Source organism: Mus musculus, chromosome 13 (assembly GCF_000001635.26).
Source record: "Mus musculus strain C57BL/6J chromosome 13, GRCm38.p6 C57BL/6J".
Taxonomy (NCBI): Eukaryota; Metazoa; Chordata; class Mammalia; order Rodentia; family Muridae; genus Mus; species Mus musculus.
The window spans coordinates 55,757,305-55,784,476 of NC_000079.6; the positions used below are offsets into that span (position 1 = coordinate 55,757,305).

Sequence of the window (27,172 nt, forward strand, 5' to 3'; positions counted from 1 at the left end):
GCCGTGTCCACAATCCACGTTATTTGGAAATACTGTGAGCACAAGAGCGCGGTCCCCTGAGAAGCCCGCTTCAGGAAGGAGAGGAGCATGTCTGTGCATTGTGTGCTGCCTGCACATGGAGCGTGCGGCTAGTGCTGTCACTAGTTCAAATTGGTGGGGTATCTGCTCGAGGAATATTAGAAACTGAGAAATAATTGTCATTTTGGCACAGTTGACCGCTATCACCTGAAATGACTAGTTCCTAGTGTTCCCATAAAGAGCTCTTTTTCATACTATGCTTTCTCTAGGCATTGGGGAAAAAAAAAGATTTAAAATGACTTTTCATTTATTCCATAAACACCCAATGATCAATTATGCTTCTAATTTTGTCCCTGAAGCACTGCAGCAGGTGTTGGCAGAGTTCAGTGTTTACATTGAAGAAGCCTGGCTTTAAGGCTGCAGAGAGAGCTCTGGGTTAAGAGCACTCCCAGCACCTACAAGGTGACTTACAAGTGCTTGAGTCCCAGGGGACCTGATGCCCTCTTCTGGCCTCTGCAGGCACTGTATGCCCATGGTGCACAGACATGCATGCAGGCAAAACACCCATGCACATAAAAGGTTAAAAAAGAAAAAACAAGCCAGGCGGTGGTAGCGCACGCCTTTAATCCCAGCACTTGGGATGCAGAGGCACGCGGATTTCTGAGTTCGAGGCCAGCCTGGTCTACAAAGTGAGTTCCAGGACAGCTAGGGCTATACAGAGAAACCCTGTCTCGAAAAACAAAAACAAAAACAAAAACAAAAAAACAAAAAAAGCAAAAAAAAAAAAAAAAAAAGGAAAAACAAATTTTAAAATACGATGCGTTTGAGATGTATTTGCTGTGCACCTTTTGCCCTGTACCTGAGGGAACCGTATGCATGGGATAGTTTCTAAAACAGTTCCCCACTGTGTGTGAGATTGTGCAGCTTCTACGTAAGGGAAAGAGAGCCATGCTGCTTCATAGACCATGAGGAAGGTGTGTACTTAGGTACACTCCACAGGTAAGTGGAGGCTGTAATAGTAAGGCACGGGCAGAGAGCGTGTGGACACACTCATACATTCACCCCTCCACATTATACACACGCATACACACACATACCACATACACACACAGTAATGCTACACACACACACAGCTGCTGTAAACACACACAGGTGCTGCAAACACAGGTGCTATACACACATATACACACATGTACACACACATACATATACCACACACACATACATAAACAGTGGTACTAAACACATATACTGATGCTATAAACACACACAGGCGCTACACACACATACACAAATACAAATGAACCACACTCACATATACACATATTGGTGCTGCACACACATACACACACACACACACACACACACACACACACAGCAGTGCTGAGACTCAAACCCAGGGCAATGTGCTTGCTAGGCAAGGGCTTTCTTTGCCACCAGCAGACCCCCAGTCCTAGACCAGACTTTTTCTTCTTTACAAGAACTGAACAAGGGGGCTGGTGAGATGGCTCAGTGGGTAAGAGCACCCGACTGCTCTTTCGAAGGTCTGAAGTTCAAATCCCAGCAACCACATGGTGGCTCACAACCATCTGTAACAAGATCTGACGTCCTCTTCTGGAGTGTCTGAAGACAGCTACAGTGTACTTACATATAATAAATAAATCTTAAAAAAAAAAAAAAAAAAAAAAAAAAAAAAAGAACTGAACAAGGAGAATCAGGCAGGGGTCAGAGTGATTGATGGCCCTAGAGTGCACGAGTTAGAATCCACAGCCAGGAAGAAGCAGGTCTGTCCAGAGGATGCAGGGGCTACTTGATCGGAAAAGGGTCTGCTTGGGTATTGGATGCACAGAATGAACACAAAGTGGTGACGTCAGCCCTTGTCACTGTCAGAGCAACGCTAGCTGGTTTTGAACTGGTTCTAAACATATGTGCAGGTGCACATGCAGTGAAAACATCACAGAAGCAAGTAGCAAGTGTGTGTGGGAGCTCACTCCATGTATATGTGTTTACATGCATGTGCACACATGCAAGCATGTGGAGGCCAGAAGTCACCTTGTTTTTCTGTCAGGTCTCTCACTGACCTGGAGCTGGCCTGTTTGGGTAGACTGGCTGGCTCAAAAGCACTAGGGGTCCCCCTGTCCCTCCTTCCCCAGTGCTGGGATGCCTCACGGTGGTGGGGATTGAACACAGGTTCTTACATGTATGTGGCAAATACTTTACTGACTGAGCCATTTTCTTGGCTCAGAAAACCAACTTGTAATGGAAAGTCATAGCTTTTTTGTTGTTGTTGTGACAGAGAATTCTGCTGTGTAAATAAGGTGACTTAGAATCGTGTAGCCAAGTTTGGTTTTGAGCTCAAAATTTACCCCCTGTCCTCCCCTCAGCCTCAGCTGCTACTGGTGCTCCTCCTCTTCTTCCTCCTCTTCCTCCTCCTCCTCCCCCTCCTCTTTCTCCTCTTCCACCTCTTCTTCCTCCTCTTCTAGTTCTTCTGATTTTTGGTTAAAGACAGTTGTGAGCTGGCACGTAGATGCTAGGAACTGAACCCAACTCCTCTGCAAGAGTAACAATTGCTTTTAATCACTGAGTCATTCCCCTCCCCTCCCCTTCCCCTCCCCTCCCCCTCCCCTCCCCCTCCCCTTCCCCTTCCCCTCTCTTCTCTCTCCCTCCTTGCCTTCCCCATCTCTGGTTTTTTTTTTTTTTTTTTTTTTTTTGAGATGGGGTTTTTCTGTGTAGCCCTGCCTTTCCTGGAACTCATTCTGTAGACCAGGTTGGCCTTGAATTCGGAGATCCACCTGCCTCTTTCTCCTGAGTGCTGGGATCTGCCTCAGCCTCTTGAGTGTTACAGGTGTAGTTGGGCCTTGGTGATGCATGCCTCAGTTCCAGCACTTGACATGCAGAGGCAGGTGGATCTCTGTGAGTTTGAGGGCAGCCTGGTCTACAGAGTGAATTCAAAGACAGCCAGGGCTACACAAAGAAATCCTGTCTCAAGAAAACAGAAAACAGAATTACAGGCACGTCCTACCGTGCACTCTGTTGGTAAGTGTTAACTTGAAATGCCACCAGAACTGCAGACTGCCTTAGACTTTTACAAGTTTGTTACTTGCGATAAGGCACTCCCAAATTGTGTTTTTCCTTTGAATTTCCACAGCAGCAAGTTGTAGGTTGTGAAAAATAGAGATGCCACCACCTATATCCTCTATTCCTGCACAGATACCTGTGACAGTCAATCTGTGGTGATGGGGAAGGAAGTGAGCTCCAGGCAGGACTGGGTGGTGATGTCATGTGGACCACAGTGGAGCTGGGATGGGGAAGCAGGCAGGGCATCGACGTCCTGTCTTACTCCGTTGTGTTTCATCGATCCAGTGATTCTATGGCAGAGCTGTTTCACACTGGTCTTTTTGGGCAGAGGTTATTATGTGTATTTGCCTGGGTAAGCACATTGATAAACTTGTAATAAAGTGCATCAGACCGTTTCCTTGGCAGGGCCGACCAGAACGGCCTGTGAGGCAGAGCTGTTTCCAATGGAGCGTGGAAAGCTTTGAAAGCAACATTTGAAACCACCCTAGGACTATTGTCTGTTTTCCTCTTCCCCAACCACGTTTATAAAGATTCGGGCAGACAAGCATTTCATTCTGACTTCAGATATTCTCAGTGACTCGTTATCTGCCCGGCGGCGGCGCCTGCGCAACCCCCGCACTTTTTCTTTCACTCATGAAACTCTAAACCCTTTCCTCACCTCCTCCCAGAAACCTGGTGCCCGTGGGCTCTCCTGTGTTTGGAGGGTGAAGGGAAGCAGGCCTCCGAGAAAGCCTGGAATTTGAAGTGTGCGACTCAACTGTAGCTGTGAACCAGACAGGAACACGGCCAGGCCGTGCCCAACTGTTTGTCTGTCTTCTACCAGGATTCTTCACTGCAGAAGACAGTGGTTAGCTTGGGCATCTGGTTAATCAAATCATGCGTCCCCTGTAAGCATTACAAGAGGCATGATTGAGGCATTTGTAAAAATTTGGCTCATAGTAAGTCTCATCATAATTTAAAAAAAAAAAAAAGAATTACTTTCTTTGCTGACATTAAAACCCAAAGCCAGCTGAGAGGCTGTGGTTCCTACCACTACACCTGGTCCACATTGTGCTGGTTGAATCCGCCTTTGCTTCACTGTAAATGATTTTGAGGGTGGAATTCTTGTATTGTTTTCTGTCTTGTAAGCCCTTGACATTGCACGGTACCTGTGCGCTCGCAAACCCTGAACAAGGGAAGGGCCGGCTCGGCCTCCCACCGAAAGGCGGGTTTGCTGCATTTGTTCTTCGTGCTCTAGAAGGAGGAAACGCTATGACAATAAACAGAAATGCCTTTGCTGAAGAGAAGAGGAGAGCTGGTGTTTATCTAGTCAGGTGGTTTAGATTAGCTGTGATGCGGTTCTGTATTATGTTACTTTAAATCATTGTGTCCCAACAGGACATAAATTATGAAGATTGTTACAGTATGTTTCATCCTATGTAAGATCAACAAATTGGAATAATTTTTTTTATAGGAAAATCACAGTGCTTTCAGTCAGGACTATTGAAGCCTTTAATTTGACTCCGGTATTTCTCAGATATTATTGCCTAATATGTAAAATATGATTTGCATAAGATATGAAATAATAAGCTTTCGAAACAAGAGGGAGGAATCTCTCCCTTGCACTTGGATGGACGGCAGTCTACTCCCTCCGGCCTCTGTCCGCACTGCAGGGCACTCGTGCCTGCTCCTTCCTTGCTGGGCTAGCCTCTGCTCTGCCTGCCGCCCGCCCGTATCCTCAGCTGCCCAGAGATGTGACAGGCCCAAGGGCGTGCAAACGTTGTTTGTACACAGTCAGGAAAACACTTTCTCCAAATACATGGTTAATAGAAAGTAAGTTCCACGCTGAAGCCCTGCTAACTCAGAGTCGGATGTTAAAGTAATTCATGTATGGATATTGACGAGTAATGACTTAAAAATACATTCCCTGAGTATTTCCTCCGTTCTTCACTCTCTTCTGAGCTACACTGCATCTCTGAACTTTTGATGTGGGTCTGCTGTCAGCCGTACTTTACCAAGTTTATTTGGTCACAAAGAACACATGTTTTAGCTTAAAAATTAGTTTGTGTATGACGGGGTCCCGTGAACGTGGCACATGGTCTGCACACTGAAGTCCTGTCGTTATGAGCACTCTTCCTTCCCACGGTGACAATAAGAGACTCACAGGCATTAAGGATTCAGAGTGATTAGTAGGGGTATGAAGTTTATTCGGGACCCTGGGAGGAGACATACCCAGAATTCAAACTTTTCAGGGTACGACGGTGGCACTACCCATCTGAATGCCAAGTCTTCGATACCAAAAATAAAGCGAGTGCTAAGCTTTCTTACTCCCTGTGGCCGGGAGCCCTTTCTCTTGACTTGCTTAGTAATGCTGTTTGAAACACACACACACAAAACTCCATGTTCCTTCTTCCACTCCACAAGGGCGGGACTTCAATTCTCCTTCAGCTTCACCTTAACAGGTGGTGACAAATTCTGACTACACGGTGGCTTGCTTCAGGTCAGTGTCTGAAGGCAGGTGGAAGTGCCATCCCATGGTCAGCGCTGTGGCGTGCTCCTCCACACATGCACATGCACACGCGCGCGCACACACACATACACACATGCCTACCCCTTCTGAGACCGCCTCTTTCCTGGTTGCTGTCTGCTTGGCACTGCCGCCGGGAACTTGGTTCTGGTGGCCGTTTTCCTTCCAGCAATGAGTTGCCATCATCGGTCTCTGGTGCTCCTCTGTGAAGTTATCAGGATGCCCGATACTTGATTGATGTATTTTTCCTTACAGAAAATATTGGCAAATGTGGTAGAAACTACTTTAAAAATCCTGAGGGAATTGGATTCTTGGTTTAAAACAAAGTAAAAGAAAGAATATCTGTCGATCTGTGAGTGTTCTGCAGACATGTTTGTGCTACCAGATAATCCGTGATGTGAAGTGTGAGGCTACAGACCAGAACATGATGTATAATGTACATACATCCACATCATGTATATACTGTAATGTATACTGTATGCGCACCCACAGGAAGTATGTACTGTACTTGGTAATTGGTGTTATTTTTCTTTCAAATATTTGTGACCCTCCTTCTGCTCTGAGTGCTCTGTCTGCCTGAGATATGTTCTCCTCCCCCACTGTCTCCCTCAGCTCTTGTCTTCCGTTTAACGTGTGCTAGAGGAAGTAGAAGCCTGCCCTTTCTGTCTCCTGGAAAAGAGAGTGCGGAGACTCCTTGTGGCTTCACCTCTTATAGCCCTGGACCGTACAAGTGTTAGTGGTGTCTTGAAAGTGGCTAATTGATTGTGAGGAGAAGTGGGGTGGACCTGGGGCTCGTTTGGCGGAGTCATGGATGATGACGCCCCACGTTTAGTCCCTAGTATTGAGTAAACTGGGCGTGGTGGTGCATGCTTGTAATCCCAACACCAGGGAGACGGAGGTGGTGGGAGGATCAGAAGATGCAGGTCATAGTCAGCCACGGGAGCTCAAAGTCAGCTTGGGATCCATGAGACCTGTCTCAGAAAAGGAAAATGCAGCCGGCCATGTGACCTTGGTGTTTGGGAGGCTGAGGCAAAGGAGGGTTTCTGTCAATCAGGAACAGACTGCTACTTTTGCATCATCTTCTCTTTTTAATGTATTTGGCATGATACTGTGAATTCACATGGTTTGAAGCCTGGCAGTGAAGAGAGACACTTTTCCTGTAGAACACTGGACTTTTATAATGATGAGAATATCAAGGAGCTTAAGGTTCAGTTTTTTTCAGAAATTGCTAAAAGCAACAATGAAAACCAAAAGACCCCAAAGATCCTTGGAAATCTTTGTAATAATTCTCACTTCATAAGACCTTGAAGCTTAGAAATCAGCTTATATCAGAGGATCCTGTAAGGAAGCCCCAGTAGGGGGCTGCATGTGGCAGTGAGCGGTAGGGTATCAGTATCAGTCAATGTTGTGACATTAGACAACTCCACTGAGTGCTCTTTTCGCGCTCTTTTTGTGCTGGTTTTGGAGCTGTGCCTTGGTCTGCATTAGCTGACGAGAGTGGTCAGGAGACTGGTGGCATGCACTGCTTCGAAGAGTGCAAACTTGAGAGTTGAAGGGGACCCTAGTCAGACTGGGCAGCTGTCTGCTCAAGAGTAGCCACAGGGGATATAGGGGAGGAGTGGGTCTGTGTGTGGAGGAGGCCAGCAATAGTGGTGGTCTTTCTGAGGAAAGAGCAAGTTGAGTAGAATGTCTTTTTGGGGTACAAATCAGTTTCCTGGACTCTGAAGAGCTCTAACTGAATAGATAGAAGTGAAGGTGGATGTCGTGTGGAGGACTGAATGTCTTCAGACTGCTGCCCTGGGAGCTGGATGCTTCTGTGGCTAGAGCTGGGTGTTTCTGTGGCTAGAGCTGGGTGCTTCTGTGGCTAGAGCTGGGTGCTTCTGTGGCTAGAGCTGGGTGCTTCTGTGGCTAGAGCTGGGTGCTTCTGTGGCTAGAGCTGGGTGCTTCTGTGGCTAGAGCTGGGTGCTTCTGTGGCTAGAGCTGGGAGCTTCTGTGGCTAGAGCTGGGTGCTTCTGTGGCTAGAGCTGGGTGCTTCTGTGGCTAGAGCTGGGTGCTTCTGTGGCTAGAGCTGGGTGCTTCTGTGGCTAGAGCTGGGTGCTTCTGTGGCTAGAGCTGGGTGCTTCTGTGGCTAGAGCTGGGTGCTTCTGTGGCTAGAGCTGGGTGCTTCTGTGGCTAGAGCTGGGTGCTTCTGTGGCTAGAGCTGGGTGCTTCTGTGGCTAGCCGCCTACTGGGGAAGGGAGGCTTCACTGGGGTAGAGTGGCTGGCTCTACCTGAGGGCATGAGACAATTGCGTGAGAAAGCCAGTTGTGTTTTAGAGATGGGCATTCTTGTCCCAGGTTGTTGGAAATGGTGAGCTCCGTAGCAGATTAGGTACAGGGCTGGTAGACTGCTGCTCCAGGACTGATGGAGCTGTAACTGCCTCCAGACAGATGCAAGGCCAGAGAATGGTCCTCAGGCCTCCCTCACACACAAGACACAGATACACACAGATACATAGACGCACACAGACACAGACACACACAGATACATAGACACTCACAGACACAGATACACAGATACATAGACACACACAGACACACACACACATACATAAACACAGACAGACAGACAGACAGACACACCTCTGTGCTTGAGAACTCTAGTCCTTGGCTGAGCAGCTCACCGACCCTGAGAAAGTCTTCCTGTGGCAACACCCACTTAAAGAAACAGTTCTCAAGATGTTGCAGGGGTTTCTGAGCCCCGAAAAGGTAGATTTGTTTGGTCTCTAGGCTGATTTGGAAAAGAATGTTTCCTTTCTAGGCCACAGGTGCTACAGTGTTAAAGCATTCTGAGCATAACCAGCAGCAGTGAGTGCCCGGTCCTGGGGAGGGTACCGCACCGATTGCCTGTTTCGCACAGGAGGAGGGGTCCCTGTAAAGGAACCCCACTGATATCGTGTAGCCCATGTCTACTGCAGTCTGGAGCTGACTGCAGTTGACCCCAAACTCTGTAGTTGACCCCTGGGCTCATGGAGAGAGGAAACCAGCTGAGGGGAGTACTTCTTTGACTGGGTCTGTCCCTCACGATTCTGGTCAAGAGTCTTGTGTTGACCCTCAAATTAAGATCTGATGTTTCCTTCATAGGGACTGGAATAGTGAACAGGGTTTTCAACGTGAAAGTTACAGGGGACAGAGAATGGTTTTCCCTGGTGCACCAAGCAGTTTTTCTGTGATTGATGTCACCAACACAGAGGGAAGGTCCTGTCCCGTGACACGCGCATGCTTGGCAGTGATCTTGCCTTGTATTTTCCTTAATAATTTTCATTATTTTTAATTAAAGTTGAAGAAGTGCAGACTCTAGCTGAAATTAAGGTAGGCTGTGTTGCCGGAATCTGGTAATTACTTTAATTGATCACAAGATAGTTTCCTTGATCACCAATTAGAGTAAATTGCCGATCAAGTTTCAAGACGTGAAGAAATGCCCAAACTGATTTATGTAATAGTGTTTCCATTTCTAATCAGACATAAATATCATTTCCTTCCACAGCAATTGTGTTTTTTAAAAGAAGGGTTATAGGCCTACAAACATGGAGTGATTCGTAAACAATAGCGAGTTCTAATTCATTGCATTAGTGAGGGAAGTATTTAGCGGCTTAATGGAGATTGTAGTGGGGAAATTACTTGAGAGTACCTGGTGCTCATTTTCTTAGTGGGAGATATGTTCTTTTTTAGTACGTAATTAAAATAGTCTATAATCAAAATATGAAGGCAGTTGATTTGAAGGACATATATCAAAGGGAGGCATGCTGAGGACTGCAAGGTTCATGTTGTAAATGCGCCCAGAGCTAAGCCTGTGAGCTTCAGTAAGTCATACATGTTACTAGGACCAAGGCTGCGCCCTAAGCGCGGGGTGCTGGGACACGTTTCACAGTTTGATACGGATTCCTGTTTTCGTTTTGTTCATCTGATAGTCTTCCATGGTTCCACGGAGTAAAAGGAAACAAAAGTAACTCTGAGAAAAATTCCAGTTTCCAAAGAAGACTTGATTTGGGGTTCACAGAAAAAAAATCTTTAATTGCTGGCGGTTTGGAGATTTCCAAATGACAAACTTGGTTGGCCCAATTTGCTGTGATTGTAATGCTCACATTCCTGGGAATGGCGGAGAGACTCAAGGACTCATACTTCATCATGCACTCCGGGCTTGGTCACGAAATGTTTGTAATTTGCAATACAGGAAAGACTGAAACTATTATCAGCCATTATATGTTATTTGTTGACCATATGTTTGTTTGAAATGGCCGTGGCTCAACAGAACACGGCTCATAGACAAACTATGCTGTAAATTGGCACTAAAAACCCACCTCAACAGGTAGGCATATGTTAAGAAGCTAACATGAGCCAAAGTATTTTAATATGAACCATATTACATATGTTGCAGGATCCTGGCTCCCTATACAGCCATAACTTCATTTGCATGACTCCTTTGTTTTTGTTTTTGTTTTTTTTTCTCTCAAACTAATTCTTCAAACTAGATCAAATATATTCATGGTACAAATTCAGAAGGTCCTAAGAATGCAGTGCGTTCTTCCGGTTTCTGGCCCTGGTCACCTGCGTCTCAGCCCCTGCTTATATTAGCCACTTATATTGTTCCTGTAGGTCCATATTGCTCAAAGAAAGTAGTGCACAGACAGGCTTGGGCACTGCCTGTCCTCAAACACAGCTCACAGACTCACATGTTCTTCTCATTCATGGTTCTTGGCACTACTTCTGTGTTTTCACATCCTTCTTGATGACTGCATCATATTCCTATGTATAAAGGTATCGCAAGCTACACTGTCTTCTAGTCCGTGCTGCAACAAAGTAATAAGTTATACTATTGTAACTGTTGTATGAGTGTCTGCAGTGACACGTTCTGAGAAGTGAAACTGTTTATTCTAAAGTCATGGACTTGTGTGCCTGCACGCCCATGCATGCATGTGTGTGAGTCTAAGAATATGGCACGCGTGTGCTGTGGTGTCTGTGTAGAGGCCAGAGGATCATTTAAGGGGTTGGTTCCATCTTTTCACTGTGGATTCCAGGCCCTGAACTCAGGTAGTCAGGCTGTGTGGCAAGCACTTTTATGTACTGCGCCATCTTGCTGTCTCCTGAGCCATCCCCCTTTTAAAGCCAGGGTCTCACTACACAGTCCTGGCTGATCTGGAACTCTCCGTGGACCAGGGTGGCCTCAAACACACAGAGACCTGCCTGCTTCTGCTCCCAGGTGCTGGGATTAAAGGCGTGCATTACTACTCCTGGCTTTAAAAAAAAATCATTTAATTTTTAATTTGTGTATAGCTGTATCTTTGTGTGTAGGTGTCCCCTGAAGCCGGAGTTGCAGGTGATTGTGAGCTGCCTGTGAGTTCTAGAAATTGAATGGGACTGGAAGAGCAGCAAGGGCCCTAACTGCTCAGCCTTCTCTCTGAGGCATGTTACCATGTGGCACAGGCTGGTCTCAAGCTTGGGAGCTCTTGGCTCAGCTCTCTCAGTGTTTGATGGCAGGTGTGTGCTACCATGCCTCTCAAAGACATTTATGTTTATATATACGTAAGGGTTTTTTTCTCCTAGAATTTTATCAATGAGCACTTCTTCTATATCACCCAACACTTTTCTCTCCCTTTTGATTTTGTTTTTGTTTTTGTTTTTTTTTTTACAATCATCACTTATTTATTTATTTATCTATCATTTATCCAGTGTGTATGGGTGTTTTGTCTGCAGGTATGTCTGTGCACCAAGTATGTGCCTGGTGCTGAGGAGGTGCCAGAAGAGGACATTGGATTCCCAGAGATTAGAGTTACAGACACTTGTGAGCCACTATACAGGTGCTGGGAATCAAACTTGGTGCTCTTAACCATTGAGCCATCGCTCTCCAGCTCCTTCTAACTGTACTTTTTTTTTTTTTAAGGGGAAGGGTAGTTATTTATTGTAAAAAAACAACGGGACTGGGGCTGGTGAGATGGCTCAGCGGTTAAGAGCGCCGACTGCTCTTCCAAAGGTCCTGAGTTCAAATCCCAGCAACCACATGGTGGCTTCACAACCATCCCTAATGAAATCTGATGCCCTCTTCTGGAGTGTCTAAAGACAGCTACAGTGTACTTATATAATAAATAAATGAATAAATAAAAAATATTCAACAATAACAACAAAAAACAACAGGACTAACCCTTAATTTCTCCCACCCCCAGAACATTTTAAATGATTTATTTCCCTTTTTTATTTGTATACGTGTTTGTCAGCATGTACCCCATACATCATGAACTTGCAGTAGCTGTGGAGGTCAGAGAGGGTGTTGGCTCCCTTGGAACTGGAGTTATGGCTAATTGTAACCTAACGTGGGTGCTGGGAACCTAACGCTGGTCCTCTGCAAGAGCAGCAAGTGCTCACAACCCCTGGGCAGCACTGCACAGCCCTTCATAGCCCCTCCCCAGCATTTCAGAAAGAGGGTGTATTTATGGACTGAAAACCTGCCAACTCCACATAAATGTTTTATTTGCCTGTATTTTTCTGTACTTTCTGCATCGTTAGTTTTGAGGCTTTTCTTTATCGTGTGGGTTGCACCCCTTCATTGTTTGCTTTTGTAAAATGCGATGAAGCAGTGCCCACTTGCCTTCAATTACGGTGATGCTGTTTGTGCTGGTGTGTCTTCATGTTTTATTTAAGTTGTATTTTCCTTAGTTGGAAGTGTTTGTTTTATTTTCAGTCTGGAGGATACTATTACACATACAGTGTTGCATGACAAATGCAGCCCTCTCTCTTTGGTACTCTCCCATTAAACTGCACGAGAACACAGGTGCTGTCTGTCTGTCCCTCTCTCCCACAGTTAGCTCTGGTTGATACTGGCTGTCTCCAGCTGCAGTGCCCCATTGTATGCCTGGAAGGACCTCTAACACTTGTCTTCAGCTTTCAAGCCTCCTGGGCTTCTCTTTCCTCTCTAGTTGGTAATACTTACTAGCTGATTCCATTTGCTGTTGGCTCCTTAATTGGTCTAGTTGTGATAAGTGGTATATGTGGTGTGTGTGCACATGTGTATGTGTGTGTATGATGGAATATGTGGTGTGTGTGTGCATGTGTTTGTGTGCATGTGTGTGTACACATGTGTATGTATGATATATGTGGTGTGTGTGTGTTTGTGTGTGTGTGTGTGTGTGCAACGTGTGTGTTTGTATAGAGCAGAAAATAACTTTGTAGGATGGCTTTCCCCTTTCCAGTTCTCCGTGGATTCTGAGAATAGAACTTCCAAAGCTCCGAAGGCAAGAGCCATCTCACCAGCCTGCCTCTAGGATGCTTCTTTTACATCTTGTTTTCCTTCAGTCCTGGAAATCACCTGGCTTCGGTTTGTGCCCAGGCTGGGTGTTCTACCTTGGAGCCACCTTGTCCCCTGGCTCTGTTTACGACTTTCCTCCTTGCTGTGGCAAATAGGCTCACGTTAGATGCTTTATTTGTCTCATTTATTCATTTTCTAATTCCTTTACATTGTTGGTTTCTTTAGTTTATGTTTATGGGTGTTTTTGCCTGCCTGCATGTCTGTGTACCATGTGCCTGCCTGGTGCCCAAGGAATTCCGAAGAGAGCATTGAATCCCCTGGGCTTAGAGTTATAGTTGATTTGAGCTGCTGTGTGGGTGCTGGGACATGAACCCAGGTCCTTTGCAAGAGCAGCAGTGCTCTTAACCACTGAGCCACCTCTCCAGCTTGTTGACTTCTATCCATGCCCCTTTCCTTAGTCACCTGGGCTGTTAGGGAGCCTGTTCAGTTTCCAGCTTTGTTGGATGGAATGATTTTAGAAGGCCTACACCTACTTTTTTGATTCAAATAATCTTTATTTTTTATTATTATTATTTTACTTATTCACTTTATATCCTGCTCCCCCTCTGCCCCCACAACTCTCCCTCACCCCCTTTTCTGAGTAGGTGAGGGCCCCTCTGGGTATCTCCTCACCCTGGCACAGAGTGTCTCTGCAGGACTAGGTGCATACTCTCCCACTGAGAACAGACAAGGCAGCCCAGCTACAAGAACAGGCAACAATTTTTGGGATAGCCCCTGCACCAGTTGTTCAGGACCCACATCAAGACCAAGCTACACATCTGCTACATATGTACAGGGAGGCCTAGGTCCAGTGCCATGTATGTTCTTTGGTTGGTGGTTCAGTTCTGAGAGCCTCAAGGTCCAGGTTAGTTGACTCTGTTGGTCTTCCTGTGGAGTTCCTCTCTCCTTTGGGGCTGCATTCCTTCCTCCTATTCTTTCATAAGAGTCCCCAGGCTCTGTCCACTGTTTGGCTGTGGGTGTCTGTATCTGTCTGAGTCAGCTGCTAGGTGGAGCCTCTCAGAGGGCAGCCATGCTAGACTCCTACTGCAAGCATAACAGATTATCATTAGTAGTGTCAGGGATGGGTGCTGCCATGGGATGGGTCTCAAGTTGGGCTAGTTATTGGTTGGCCATTCTCTCAGTTTCTGCTCCATCTCCATTCCCGCATTTCTTGTAGACAGGATAAATTTTGGGGTCGAAAGTTTTGTGGGTGGGTTGGTGTCCCTATTGCTCTGTTGGGGTTCCTGCCAGGCTCCAGGAGGTGGCCTCTTCAGGTTCTGTATTCCCAGTGTAGTGAGTCACAGCCAAGAGCAAACCTCGATTGATTTTTGGGTGCCTCCCTTGACTCAGGTCTCTGTCTCATCCTGGAGATGCCTCCCACCTTCTCATCTCAGTCAGTTGCAGATCTCCATTCATTCCTGTGGACATCCGGACATCCTTCCTGTCCTTCCCCACACCTGATCCTGAACCCCCCATTCTCCTTACCACCCCTCCCCCCATCCAGTTCCTGTCATCCACCTGCCTCTTACAACTGTTTTATTCCCCCTTTGAAGTGAGATCCAAGCATCCTCCCTTGTAGCTTCTTCCTTGTTTAGCTTCTCTGGGTCTGTGGCGTGTAGCATGGCACCTGTATTTTATGGCTGCTATCCACTTTATCAGTGAGTACATACCATGCATGTCCTGTTGGGACTGGGTTACCTCATTCACGATGATATTCTCAAGTCCCATCCATTTGCCTGCAGAATGCATTATGTCTTTGCAGCTGAATAGTATTCTATTGTGTAGATGTCCCACATTTTCTTGGGAATAGTTCTCCCTCAGTTCTCCTAGCTACATCACCCCTGGACCTATACCCAAAAGATGCTCCACCATCCCGCAAGGACACGTGCTCCACTATGTTCATAGCAGTTTGATTTATAATAGCCAGAAACTTGAAGCCACCTAGCTGTCTTTCAACTGGAAATGGAAAATGTGGCCTACACTTGTAATACCTCAAGACCATTAGATTCCACTGGAGCCTTGCTAAGCAATGGCTAGGGCTGTGAAAAGAAATCTTTGAAAGAGGACTGTCGCCTGTGCTCACTGCTGACGTGGTTGTTTGATTCTCCCAGTGTCTTCCACATAACCACAGTCCTCCTTCCTCCTCTCCCTGCTCGCCTCTCATCTAAACCCCTGCAGCCATAGGTCTTATATCATAAGTGTGTATTGTGTTGGACATTGTAACTGTGTAAGCTTGGAACTAGGTATATAATAGAACTGGTCTGTTGTGTAGAAGGATGCAGGCAGGATTTCTTTTTTGCACTCTGAGCCAATTGTGGGATTATTAGACTTTGATGTTTTCTTTACTAAATTTATATCATCGTCATCATCATCATCATCATCAATTAGTGTGTGTGTGTGTATGTGTGTACCATGGTCCACATGGAGGTCAAAGGACAACTTTTGGGAGTTGGTTCTTTCATTCTATTATAGGTAGGTTCTGAGAGTCCAGCTCAGGTTGTCCAGCTTATGTGACAAGTGCTTTTTACTTGTCAACCCATAGTCACTGCCCTGTGATATCATGTCTGTTTGTCTGTCTGTCTATGTACCAATTATCTATCTATCCTTTTCTCCCTCCCTCCCTCCCTCCCTCCCCCCCTCTCTTTTGGAGGCAGACTCTCACTCTAAAGTTATGTCTGGCCTGAAACTCTTTTTGTTTGTTTGTTTGTTTGTTTTGGGACAGGGTTTCTCTGTATACCTGTGGCTGTCCTAGAACTCACTCTCTAGTCTATGCTGGCCTTGAACTCAGAAATCTGCCTGCCTCTGCCTCCCAAGTGCTGGGATTAAAGGCATGTGCCACCTCTGCCTGGCTTCTGGCCTGGAACTCTGTGTTGACCAAACTGGCCTCAAAGTCATAGAAATCTGCCTGCCTTTGCCTCCTGTAATATTTTCTTAAATCTGAATCTAAAGGGATGGCAAGATGGCTCAGTGGGTAAAGGTCATACCACCAAGCCTCAAATGCCCTGAGTTCTGTGTGTACAACCACTGCAGTCATTTGCTCACAGCCATAGCTACCTGCAGCAGCAGAGGGGGCACTCACAGGCCCCTTTACCTCTGCACTGCTGATCCTTACTAGATTTTGGGAGAGCAGGAAATCACTGTCTTTAGCTGTGAACCCACTATTGAGCCCACTAGGCTCTCGTGATGGCTCCAGACTCATGGTCACACCGATGGCCCTGGCTAATCTTGGTGGGTCACAAAACAAAGGGAATAGTCGTGCATGTGTGAGAGAGATTTGTGGAGGGTTGGGAGAGAGGCAGTGGGCAGATGGGGGTGAGAATGGTTGGTATTATGTACATATGTGAGAATGTCTGAGAACAAATTAAATTAAAAAAAAAAAACCCATAAGGTCTGGATAGCCAGTGATTCAGAGTGTGAGCTGCTCTGTAGAGAACCAGAGTTCGATTCCCTGTGTGGGTAGCACACCTTTGACTCCAGCTCTAGGGTGTACATACCCACATGCAAGCACACACTTATACACATCATTTAAAAATAAATCTTAAAAAATAACTGAGAGGGAAAGAAGGGGAGAGACAGGGAGAGAAAGGGAGAGAGGGGGAGAGAGGGAGGAAGGGAGGGAGGGAGGGAGAGGGAGAGAGAGAGAGAAAGTAAGTAAGTTTGAGGTCTGCCAGTACTACATGGGAGAGAAAGAAAAAGAAAAGGAAAATGGAGTCTAGGATCACATGACCATGATGTCATAGTGTCAAAATTTGAATCCAGAGTTCCCAGATTTAAAAGGCCAGGAGGGGGCTGGTGAGATGGCTCAGTGGGTAAGAGCACCCGACTGCTCTTCCAAAGGTCTGGAGTTCAAATCCCAGCAACCACATGGTGGTTCAAAACCATCCATAATGAGATCTGACTCCCTCTTCTGGTGTGTCTGAAGGCTGCTACAGTGTACTTACATATAATAAATAAATAAATCTTTAAAAAAAAAACCTTTTGAAACAAAGTTTTTTTAAAAAATTAAAAAAAAATAAAAAATAAAAGGCCAGGAGGCCCTTAACAACATCCCGTCTGTCATTGCTGGCTCTTCCAGAAGTCCTCTACTTCTGCCATGTTGAATAGAAACCAGCCACTCTAGACAGTGGAAGTTCCAAGTCTGAATACCCAAGCAGACATCCTAGCTCCTCACAGCGTCTGTGGGCTCTCAGGGATCAGATCTGGAGTGAAAGGGGCACGAGAGGACGTTTGCTCTGGATAAGTCCACATGTAGCTAAGTGGATTCTTCCCTCCCCTTCCTTTGAAAATGTATTGCCCATGACTGACAGTTCACAGGACCAATCATGCGTGCGCACAGTGCAGGTAACTCAGCACAGTTGTGCATTCATGATTGTGCTGAGTCCAGACTGCAGTCCGAAACTTCATCCTGTTGTCAGCTTCTCACAGACTTTGTGGTCCCCTTCCACAGATGTCCCTGAGCCTTAGAGGATTATTATATGTAGATGCCTTCATAAAAGTGTGTAAGAAAGCAAAACAGAAGCAGAGGCCGTCTGCTTGGCATCTCTGGTTTCCCTGTGGTGTGAGCCCGGCTGTCCATGTTGTTGGGTAGGGTCCTCGGCTTGTTTCCAGGCTCGTCTTCTGCTGAGCCACACTGGCACCTCAGCTTGGTGGGGCCGTAGCCACGTAGCATGGTGGTGAAGGTAGGCCTTCACTGGCCATCCCCTGACGGGTGGGCTGGGACAGCTGTCGGCCTTTCTCCACAGCCCTGCCAATGATGGCCGAAGTACCCCGTTCACTAAAAACAGAAGGACCAGCTAAGAAGCAAATTGGTTCCCTCGATTGGGGCAGGTAGACCTAGGGCGCTGGGTTGAAGGGAAATTATCCCAGTGCAGTCGGGAGTCCTAGGACAATTAAGCCGTCCAGACAGGTCACTAGGTGACACTCATTTCCTGGTTTGTTTATTTGAGCCAGATTGCTTCCCCACCTCGCAGTCTGCTGCCCTGGTGCCCTGGCTTGCAGAGAGCAGCCCTTCTTCCCCTGTGATTTCTCAGGCTTCCCCAGCAGGCCAGCAAGCCTTTATCTGGTTGGGCGGCTCTGGGGTCTCCCAGCTCCAGAGCGCAGGGCGGGGCAGGTAACTAACTGCTCTGGACTCCGTGTTTTGCAGGCGTTTGGCTTTATGTCCAGGGTTGCCCTGCAAGCAGAGAAGATGAATCACCACCCGGAATGGTTCAACGTCTACAACAAAGTAAATGAACCTCTTTATTTTTGGATGATTTTAATTTTGGAATTGAAGAAACTTTATTTGTGAATCCACAGAAAGTGCCGAGAAAGTATTCTCTAAGGAACCCCGTGTGTCCTTGTTAGTAACACAGACAGGGCGCTCCTGAGGGCAGAGCTCATCTTTCAGAAGTTGGGGCTAGATTAGGCTCCCGAGTTGATCTTGGATATCAGCCATGAAAATAAGATTTTATATTTTTTTTGTGGAGGGAGATTTCTTTGGAGGGGTATATTATTAAGTCAGTCTCTATGCATCCCTGGCCAGCCTGTAAGTCACTATGAATGCCAGTCTTGAGGGAGATCCTCCTGCCTCTTCTTCACATTTTGTGAGATCATAGGCACCGGCATGCCATTACCTGAGACCTCAGAGTTTTACTTTGAAAATAATTTATTAAAAGGAATGGTAGCAAATCAGATAGCATGGCCTTACATGTCTCGAAGAAATAAATCTCAGAAAACGTTTCTCTGAGGTAAATGTTTATTGAAGATTTGATCTCTAGAGGGCAGGCTGAAAAGTTTTAAGGAGTACAGTGAGAGGACATCCTGTCCCCCAAAAGTGTCCTGTCTTCATGGTCTCAGCACTCGGGGTATCAGTCCAGATTTCTCTGAAGGTCTGTACATCATCTTGGAGAAATGAGAATTCCACTTTGGGGTTTTTAAAAAGAAGCAATTCCTAACTGTCCAGTCCCAGATTGAGCTTGTCCACCCTGGATGTCTCTCTTGCTTTTCAATCTTGTTGAGTCAAGACTTCACCCAGTCCCTCAGCTGGCAGCTTCTGTACCTCACTCAACTGCTGCCCGCCCGATGGGTCAGCTTCCCTTTCCTGGAGGCCTGAACAGAGCCAGCAGAAGTGAAGTTCTGGAGTTAAAATGGAGCCTCCATCTCTAACCCTCCAGGAAGCAAGGTTTTCTATGCTGGTGGCTGACACCCCCCACCCCCGGGACCTTTACTCTTAGGTGGCTGATGGGTCTGGGAAACTCTGTGATTATCTGGAATGTATTTTCTAAGTCACATAACCCCCCAGTTCTCAGATGGGAGTGTTGAGAAGTATACTCATGCCTGCTGCCCAGGGAGAAAGCCCACAGGGCCCTGCTCAGATCTGAAAAGCTGCATTCCCCTTCGTAGGTCCAGATAACCCTCACCTCGCATGACTGTGGCGGCCTGACCAAGCGGGATGTGAAGTTGGCCCAGTTCATTGAAAAAGCTGCTGCATCTCTGTGATCTGCGCCTGCCTTGTCTGCAGCGTTGTTTGCAAGCCACTTATGTTAATAAATTGTCATAAAGTAGTTCATAGTTACATGTATACATTGTTGTATGATTGATGCTCAAATACAGAATGATTTGAAGCCAAGCCTGAGTTATTTGTCATTACACCTAGTCAAGGACATGATAAACCAACCTGAATTATTTAAAAATTAAAAATGTGGTGTGTGTGTGAGTACAGCTGTTTATGGAGGGGCAGGGGACCCTCTGGAGCAGTTGTGAACAGTCTGATATGGGTTCTCAGAACTGAACTCAGGAGCCTCTGAAAGAGCAATATAAGCTCTTAACTGCTGAGCCATCTCTCCACCCCCCAACCTGGATTGCTATATGAATAATATTTTCAAAGAAATACAACTTTTAAAGAAATTTTTTTTTTCTAGACAGGTTCTTGCTCTGTAGCTAGACTGCCTTTGTATTGTCCAGACTGGCCTAGAAAAAAAGTGGGATTTTGTTTTTAGATTCGCTTTATGTCTATGATGTTTTACTTGCACGTGGACCACGTGTGTGCCTGTGGAGGTCAGAAGAGGGCATCTGGTCCCCTGGAACTGGAGTGACGGGCATCTGTGAGCTGCTATGTTGGTGCTGGAATTGAACCTGGGTCTTTGGCAAGAACAGCAGGCGCTAAACTGCTGAGCATGTCTCCAGCCCCCACACGGCCAGGACGCGGCTAGGAGAATAGTCCCCTTCTGTCACCCAGGAACTCCAGAGCAGGACTTTGTAATACAGTGTTGGCGGCCACGGGAAGGAGCTCCTCACTCAGAAGGTGTGTGTGTAGAATAATTCTCACGAAGCGAAAGTTGCTCTGGATTTGGCTGTTTTACCACTCGAGTAGTTAATGTTATTACAAGAGTGACAAAAGTTGGATAACCTGTCTTGGTTGCGTTTTCCTTTTTAGACAAGGGGGTTTAAGAAGAGGACAAGCGTTTTTGTTCCTGGCTTCAAGATGTGGCAACGCAAGGATTCCTTGTCATTGTGATTGTCCGCCTGTGCGTTATTGGGCTTAATGAGTTGAGGAAGAATCCAAAGCCATCGATTGCCACAGTTTCTGTGTTGTTACCAGGGGACAGTCCACACACAGACTTAGACTCTAACAAAGATCATCTTTGCAGGAACCTCACTTCACAAAAACCTGACTGCCCCACCCCCTGCCACCTCTGCTACCTCTGCCACCCCTGCAAGGAGCCTGGGTGGTCATGTGATAAGGAGCCAAGCTTCCAAAGCCACTTCCTGGCTGTTCCCTTAGGCAGGCAGGGCCTTAGTCACTTTCTCACTGTGAACAGATGTCCTAGAGAAATCGGCCTAGAGGAGGGGGGGGGGGGGGGCGGGCACTTGTTGCGGCTCAGGCTTCAAGGATGCAGTCCCTCATGGAACAGGAGAGGAGACGGCAGGTATGTGAACCGGTCACGCTGCACCTGTGGTCAGGAAGCCTATGGGATGGTGCTATCTACACTTAGGGTAGGCCTCTTCTCCTCAATTAAAACCTCTGTAAAAACCCCTCTGGATACATCCAGAGATGTCTCCTAAGGGATTCTAAATCTAGGCAACCTGATACCCGAGCATACCACCTCCCCACCACACCAATTTTATTTTAAATTAATTTGAGATTAGTATACAATGTAGTGTTTATTGTTTGCTTGTGGGTTTTGTATTTTAAGGTAGGATCTCCTGCAGCTCAGGCTCAACTCCTTCTCTCCTTAAAAAGAAATTATTTTCATCTATGTGTGTGTGCCTGCATGGATTTCTATGTGCTGCATGCACTATGATTCTCATCTCTAACTCAATCACCTGTGACCAGATGGTTTGAAGTCCCTGCTTTTTACTATAAGATATAGCATTGTTGATTGTACTCACCAGGACTTATTTCTCCTATTGGGCAGGCTGTAAATGCTCTTTCTCAATTTGCTGTACTAGCTGCTTATATGGGTGTTTTCTTCCAGCAGTGCATATGTACACACATTTCAGTATACTAAGGACAGGCTGGGGTGGAGTGCTTGGCCAACACTAAAGTGTGGGTTCCGCCCCTAACACTACAAACCATAGAAAAGAAAGAATATTAGGGACGTACAGTACAGATGGTGCGATGGCCACCTTGTTTTCGTAAAGCTCAAGAACATGTGTTTCCAGGAAATTGACTAAATTGGTGACTAAATATTTAATATCACATAGCAATCTAGATCTCTGTATCTTGCCTTGGCTTGAAAGAATCAAGCCAAAGCGGGTGTCAGGGGGACAATGCTACTTTAAAAGGGTTAAACAGAATTAAATCCCTGTAGCTCTTGTTTTTAAAACATGTCTTTGCTGACACTCTGGTTTCCGTGTTTGTTGGGAGCCGCGCCCACATTCGCCGTTACAAGATGGCGCTGACAGCTGTGTTCTAAGTGGTAAACAAATAATCTGCGCATGTGCCGAGGGTGGTTCTTCACTCCATGTGCTCTGCCTTCCCCGTGACGTCAACTCGGCCGATGGGCTGCAGCCAATCAGGGAGTGACACGTCCTAGGCGAAGGAGAATTCTCCTTAATAGGGACGGGGTTTCGTTTTCGCTCTCTCTTGCTTCTTGCACTCTGGCTCCTGAAGATGTAAGCAATAAAGCTTTGCCGCAGAAGATTCTGGTTTGTTGCGTCTTTCCTGGCCGGTCGTGAGAACGCGTCTAATAACAATTGGTGCCGAATTCCGGGACGAGAAAAAACTCGGGACTGGCGCAAGGAAGATCCCTCATTCCAGAACCAGAACTGCGGGTCGCGGTAATAAAGGTTCCCGTAAAGCAGACTGTTAAGAAGGATTCAACTGTATGAATTCAGAACTTTTCAGCTGGGGAACGAGAGTACCAGTGAGTACAGCTTTACGAGGTAAGTCTGATCTTGAACTTTCTAAGGAAATTCAAGACAGTCTATCAGAAGTAAAGTGGAATATGTTTGGCCTTGAATTTTTTCTAGTGTTAGAAGCCCTTTTGTTCCTTTTCACATGTTATCAAGTGGTTAAGGCAGGGAGGATTCTAGATGAAATTCAGGACAAGCTATCAGAAGTAAAGTGGGGAGAGAGAGTAGGAACAAAGAGGAAATATGGTACACAAAATAAGTATACAGGCCTTTCCAAGGGTCTTGAACCCGAGGAAAAGTTAAGGTTAGGTAGGAATACCTGGAGAGAGATTAGAAGAAAAAGAGGAAAAAGGGAAAAGAAGAAAGATCAATTAGCGGAGGTCTCTAGGAAAAGGAGCCTGTGCTCATCGCTGGATGGGCTCGGGGAGCCAGCTCTTAGTAGCTCTGAAGCAGATGAAGAATTCTCCTCTGAAGAAACAGACTGGGAGGAAGAAGCAGCTCATTATGAGAAAAAAGGGTACCAGCCAGGTAAAGTGCTAGCTAATCAGTTAAGGAAGCCAAAAGCGGCTGGCGAAGGCCAGTTTGCTGATTGGCCTCAGGGCAGTCGGCTTCAAGGTCCGCCCTATGCGGAGCCCCCGCCCTGCGTAGTGCGTCAGCAATGCGCAGAGAGATGCGCAGAGAGGCAGTGCGCAGACTCATTCATTCCCAGAGAGGAACAAAGGAAAGTACAACAGGCATTTCCGGTCTTTGAAGGAGCCGAGGGTGGGCGTGTCCACGCTCCGGTAGAATACTTACAAATTAAAGAAATTGCCGAGTCGGTCCGTAAATACGGAACCAATGCTAATTTTACCTTGGTGCAGTTAGACAGGCTCGCCGGCATGGCACTAACTCCTGCTGACTGGCAAACGGTTGTAAAAGCCGCTCTCCCTAGTATGGGCAAATATATGGAATGGAGAGCTCTTTGGCACGAAGCTGCACAAGCGCAGGCCCGAGCAAACGCAGCTGCTTTGAATCCAGAGCAGAGAGATTGGACTTTTGACTTGTTAACGGGTCAGGGAGCTTATTCTGCTGATCAAACAAACTACCATTGGGGAGCTTATGCCCAAGTTTCCTCCACGGCTATTAGGGCCTGGAAGGCGCTCTCCCGAGCAGGTGAAACCACTGGTCAATTAACAAAAGTTGTCCAGGGACCTCAGGAATCCTTCTCAGATTTTGTGGCCAGAATGACAGAGGCAGCAGAGCGTATTTTTGGAGAGTCAGAGCAAGCTGCGCCTCTGATAGAACAGCTAATCTATGAGCAAGCCACAAAGGAGTGCCGAGCGGCCATAGCCCCAAGAAAGAACAAAGGCTTACAAGACTGGCTCAGGGTCTGTCGAGAGCTTGGGGGACCTCTCACCAATGCAGGCTTAGCGGCCGCCATCCTCCAATCTCAGAACCGCTCCATGAGCAGAAATGATCAGAGGACATGTTTTAATTGCGGAAAGCCTGGGCATTTTAAGAAAGATTGCAGAGCTCCAGATAAACAGGGAGGGACTCTCACTCTTTGCTCTAAGTGTGGCAAGGGTTATCATAGAGCTGACCAGTGTCGCTCTGTGAGGGATATAAAGGGCAGAGTCCTTCCCCCACCTGATAGTCAATCAACTGATGTGCCAAAAAACGGGTCATCGGGCCCTCGGTCCCAGGGCCCTCAAAGATATGGGAACCGGTTTGTCAGGACCCAGGAAGCAGTCAGAGAGGCGACCCAGGAAGACCCACAAGGGTGGACCTGCGTGCCGCCTCCAACTTCCTATTAATGCCTCAAATGAGTATTCAGCCGGTGCCAGTGGAGCCTATACCATCCTTGCCCCCGGGAACCATGGGCCTTATTCTCGGCCGGGGTTCACTCACCTTGCAGGGCTTAGTAGTCCACCCTGGAGTTATGGATTGTCAACATTCCCCTGAAATACAGGTCCTGTGCTCAAGCCCTAAAGGCGTTTTTTCTATTAGTAAAGGAGATAGGATAGCTCAGCTGCTGCTCCTCCCTGATAATACCAGGGAAAAATCTGCAGGACCTGAGATAAAGAAAATGGGCTCCTCAGGAAATGATTCTGCCTATTTGGTTGTATCTTTAAATGATAGACCTAAGCTCCGCCTTAAGATCAACGGAAAAGAGTTTGAAGGCATCCTTGATACCGGAGCAGATAAAAGTATAATCTCTACACATTGGTGGCCCAAAGCATGGCCCACCACAGAGTCATCTCATTCATTACAGGGCCTAGGATATCAATCATGTCCCACTATAAGCTCCGTTGCCTTGACGTGGGAATCCTCTGAAGGACAGCAAGGGAAATTCATACCTTATGTGCTCCCACTCCCGGTTAACCTCTGGGGAAGGGATATTATGCAGCATTTGGGCCTTATTTTGTCCAATGAAAACGCCCCATCGGGAGGGTATTCAACTAAAGCAAAAAATATCATGGCAAAGATGGGTTATAAAGAAGGAAAAGGGTTAGGACATCAAGAACAGGGAAGGATAGAGCCCATCTCACCTAATGGAAACCAAGACAGACAGGGTCTGGGTTTTCCTTAGTGGCCATTGGGGCAGCACGACCCATACCATGGAAAACAGGGGACCCAGTGTGGGTTCCTCAATGGCACCTATCCTCTGAAAAACTAGAAGCTGTGATTCAACTGGTAGAGGAACAATTAAAATTAGGCCATATTGAACCCTCTACCTCACCTTGGAATACTCCAATTTTTGTAATTAAGAAAAGGTCAGGAAAGTGGAGACTGCTCCATGACCTCAGAGCCATTAATGAGCAAATGAACTTATTTGGCCCAGTACAGAGGGGTCTCCCTGTACTTTCCGCCTTACCACTAACTGGGAACTGGGTTTGGCCTTGATTCAGACAGCCTTGGCTCTGTCTGGACAGGTCCAGACGACTGACACCATTAACACTTTGTCAGCCTCAGTGACTACAGTCATAGATGAACAGGCCTCAGCTAATGTCAAGATACAGGGAGGTCTCATGCTGGTTAATCAACTCATAGATCTTGTCCAGATACAACTAGATGTATTATGACAAATAACTCAGCTGGGATGTGAACAAAAGTTTCCGGGATTGTGTGTTATTTCCATTCAGTATGTTAAATTTACTAGGGCAGCTAATTTGTCAAAAAGTCTTTTTCAGTATATGTTACAGAATTGGATGGCTGAATTTGAACAGATCCTTCGGGAATTGAGACTTCAGGTCAACTCCACGCGCTTGGACCTGTCGCTGACCAAAGGATTACCCAATTGGATCTCCTCAACATTTTCCTTCTTTAAAAAATTGGGTGGGATTAATATTATTTGGAGATACACTTTGCTGTGGATTAGTGTTGCTTCTTTGATTGGTCTGTAAGCTTAAGGCCCAAACTAGGAGAGACAAGGTGGTTATTGCCCAGGCGCTTGCAGGACTAGAACATGGAGCTCCCCCTGATATATGGTTATCTATGCTTAGGCAATAGGTCGCTGGCCACTCAGCTCTTACATCTCACGAGGCTAGACTCATTGCACGGGATAGAGTGAGTGTGCTTCAGCAGCCCGAGAGAGTTGCACGGCTAAGCACTGCAATGGAAAGGCTCTGCGGCATATATGAGCCTATTCTAGGGAGACATGTCATCTTTCATGAAGGTTCAGTGTCCTAGTTCCCTTCCCCCAGGCAAAACGACACGGGAGCAGGTCAGGGTTGCTCTGGGTAAAAGCCTGTGAGCCTAAGAGCTAATCCTGTACATGGCTCCTTTACCTACACACTGGGGATTTGACCTCTATCTCCACTCTCATTAATATGGGTGGCCTATTTGCTCTTATTAAAAGGAAAGGGGGAGATGTTGGGAGCCGCGCCCACATTCGCCGTTACAAGATGGCGCTGACAGCTGTGTTCTAAGTGGTAAACAAATAATCTGCGCATGTGCCGAGGGTGGTTCTTCACTCCATGTGCTCTGCCTTCCCCGTGACGTCAACTCGGCCGATGGGCTGCAGCCAATCAGGGAGTGACACGTCCTAGGCGAAGGAGAATTCTCCTTAATAGGGACGGGGTTTCGTTTTCGCTCTCTCTTGCTTCTTGCACTCTGGCTCCTGAAGATGTAAGCAATAAAGCTTTGCCGCAGAAGATTCTGGTTTGTTGCGTCTTTCCTGGCCGGTCGTGAGAACGCGTCTAATAACACGTGTTGTTCCAAGCGTCTTTGGGAGTTCAGCAGTGGTGGCTTTGCAAGACTGGGCTTATTGATGTTGCCCCCCCCCCCCCCTGCTGCCCTCCATCTAAGGAAGGATGGTGAGAGGCAGGGCACAGAACCCTTACCTGAGTATCTAGTCATTCCATGCCACACGTGTGCGGTTCTGCCCTGACTGCTGTGCAGAGCAAGGCTAGAGTGCGTTGCTGGTGAGACTTAGGTGAGGCCTCCATTCTGCAACTATGGGAAAGCAATGACTCCGGTGGAGCCTTTGGGAGGGAGCACCCACACTCCTGTCTGTAACCCCTTTTTTGTGCTCTGTAAGACAAACCAACAAACTCATTGATTCCCCGGAGTGAACTTTGGTGCCCTCCTCCCCAGGTGTGTCCGTGGGACCTTAGACATTGTTTACATTTTCCTCAGGAAAGGAATTTTGTTATCTACAGCCCAAGCCTCCTCCTAGCAAGATCTGCTGTGCCCCCTCTGCACCTCCCGTGGGTTTTGTGTCCATTGCCTGACCCACTGCAAACTTCTCTTCCTTCTAGGTATCTCTGGTGCTGGCTCACCTTATAAAAGGCCTTTGCCTGCCAAAGCGGGCACATCATGAGGGAAGGCCTTCACATCTCTAAAGATCTCTTGCCCTGCTTTCCCCAGGGTTGCTAGGTACTCACCCTCTCTGGAGCATTCCTTATCTCAGGAAGAAGGAACCACAAGTGAATAGGC

The 27,172-nt window shown here is 46.8% G+C and overlaps 1 protein-coding gene and 1 long non-coding RNA gene across 7 annotated transcripts in view; one reads left to right on the forward strand and one right to left on the reverse strand.

Moving 5' to 3' along the window:
• Pcbd2 (pterin 4 alpha carbinolamine dehydratase/dimerization cofactor of hepatocyte nuclear factor 1 alpha (TCF1) 2) overlaps nucleotides 1-19,526 on the forward strand; it is a 49,734-nt gene extending 30,208 nt beyond the window's left edge. For all 4 annotated transcript variants that reach the window (XM_030247422.1, XM_006517398.3, XM_011244564.2 and 1 more), the window contains 2 exons: nucleotides 18,063-18,143; nucleotides 19,301-19,526. In XM_030247422.1, coding sequence (XP_030103282.1) covers nucleotides 18,063-18,108 — 46 coding nt within the window. In that variant the 3' untranslated portion in view covers nucleotides 18,109-18,143; nucleotides 19,301-19,526. The remainder of the gene's footprint in view (nucleotides 1-18,062; nucleotides 18,144-19,300) is intronic.
• 4930451E10Rik (RIKEN cDNA 4930451E10 gene) lies at nucleotides 17,831-27,164 on the reverse strand. Of its 3 annotated transcripts, none has more exons than NR_167714.1 (3): nucleotides 27,121-27,164; nucleotides 26,578-26,689; nucleotides 17,831-18,089 (listed from the first exon to the last, which is right to left on the reverse strand). It is a non-coding gene; the product is annotated as an RIKEN cDNA 4930451E10 gene (long non-coding RNA). The 3 variants fall into 3 exon arrangements; NR_167713.1 differs by lacking the exon at nucleotides 17,831-18,089 and adding an exon at nucleotides 18,640-19,006; NR_167715.1 differs by lacking the exon at nucleotides 17,831-18,089 and adding an exon at nucleotides 18,640-18,799 and having other exon boundaries at nucleotides 26,578-26,767.
• Nucleotides 27,165-27,172: the final 8 nt, after the last annotated feature.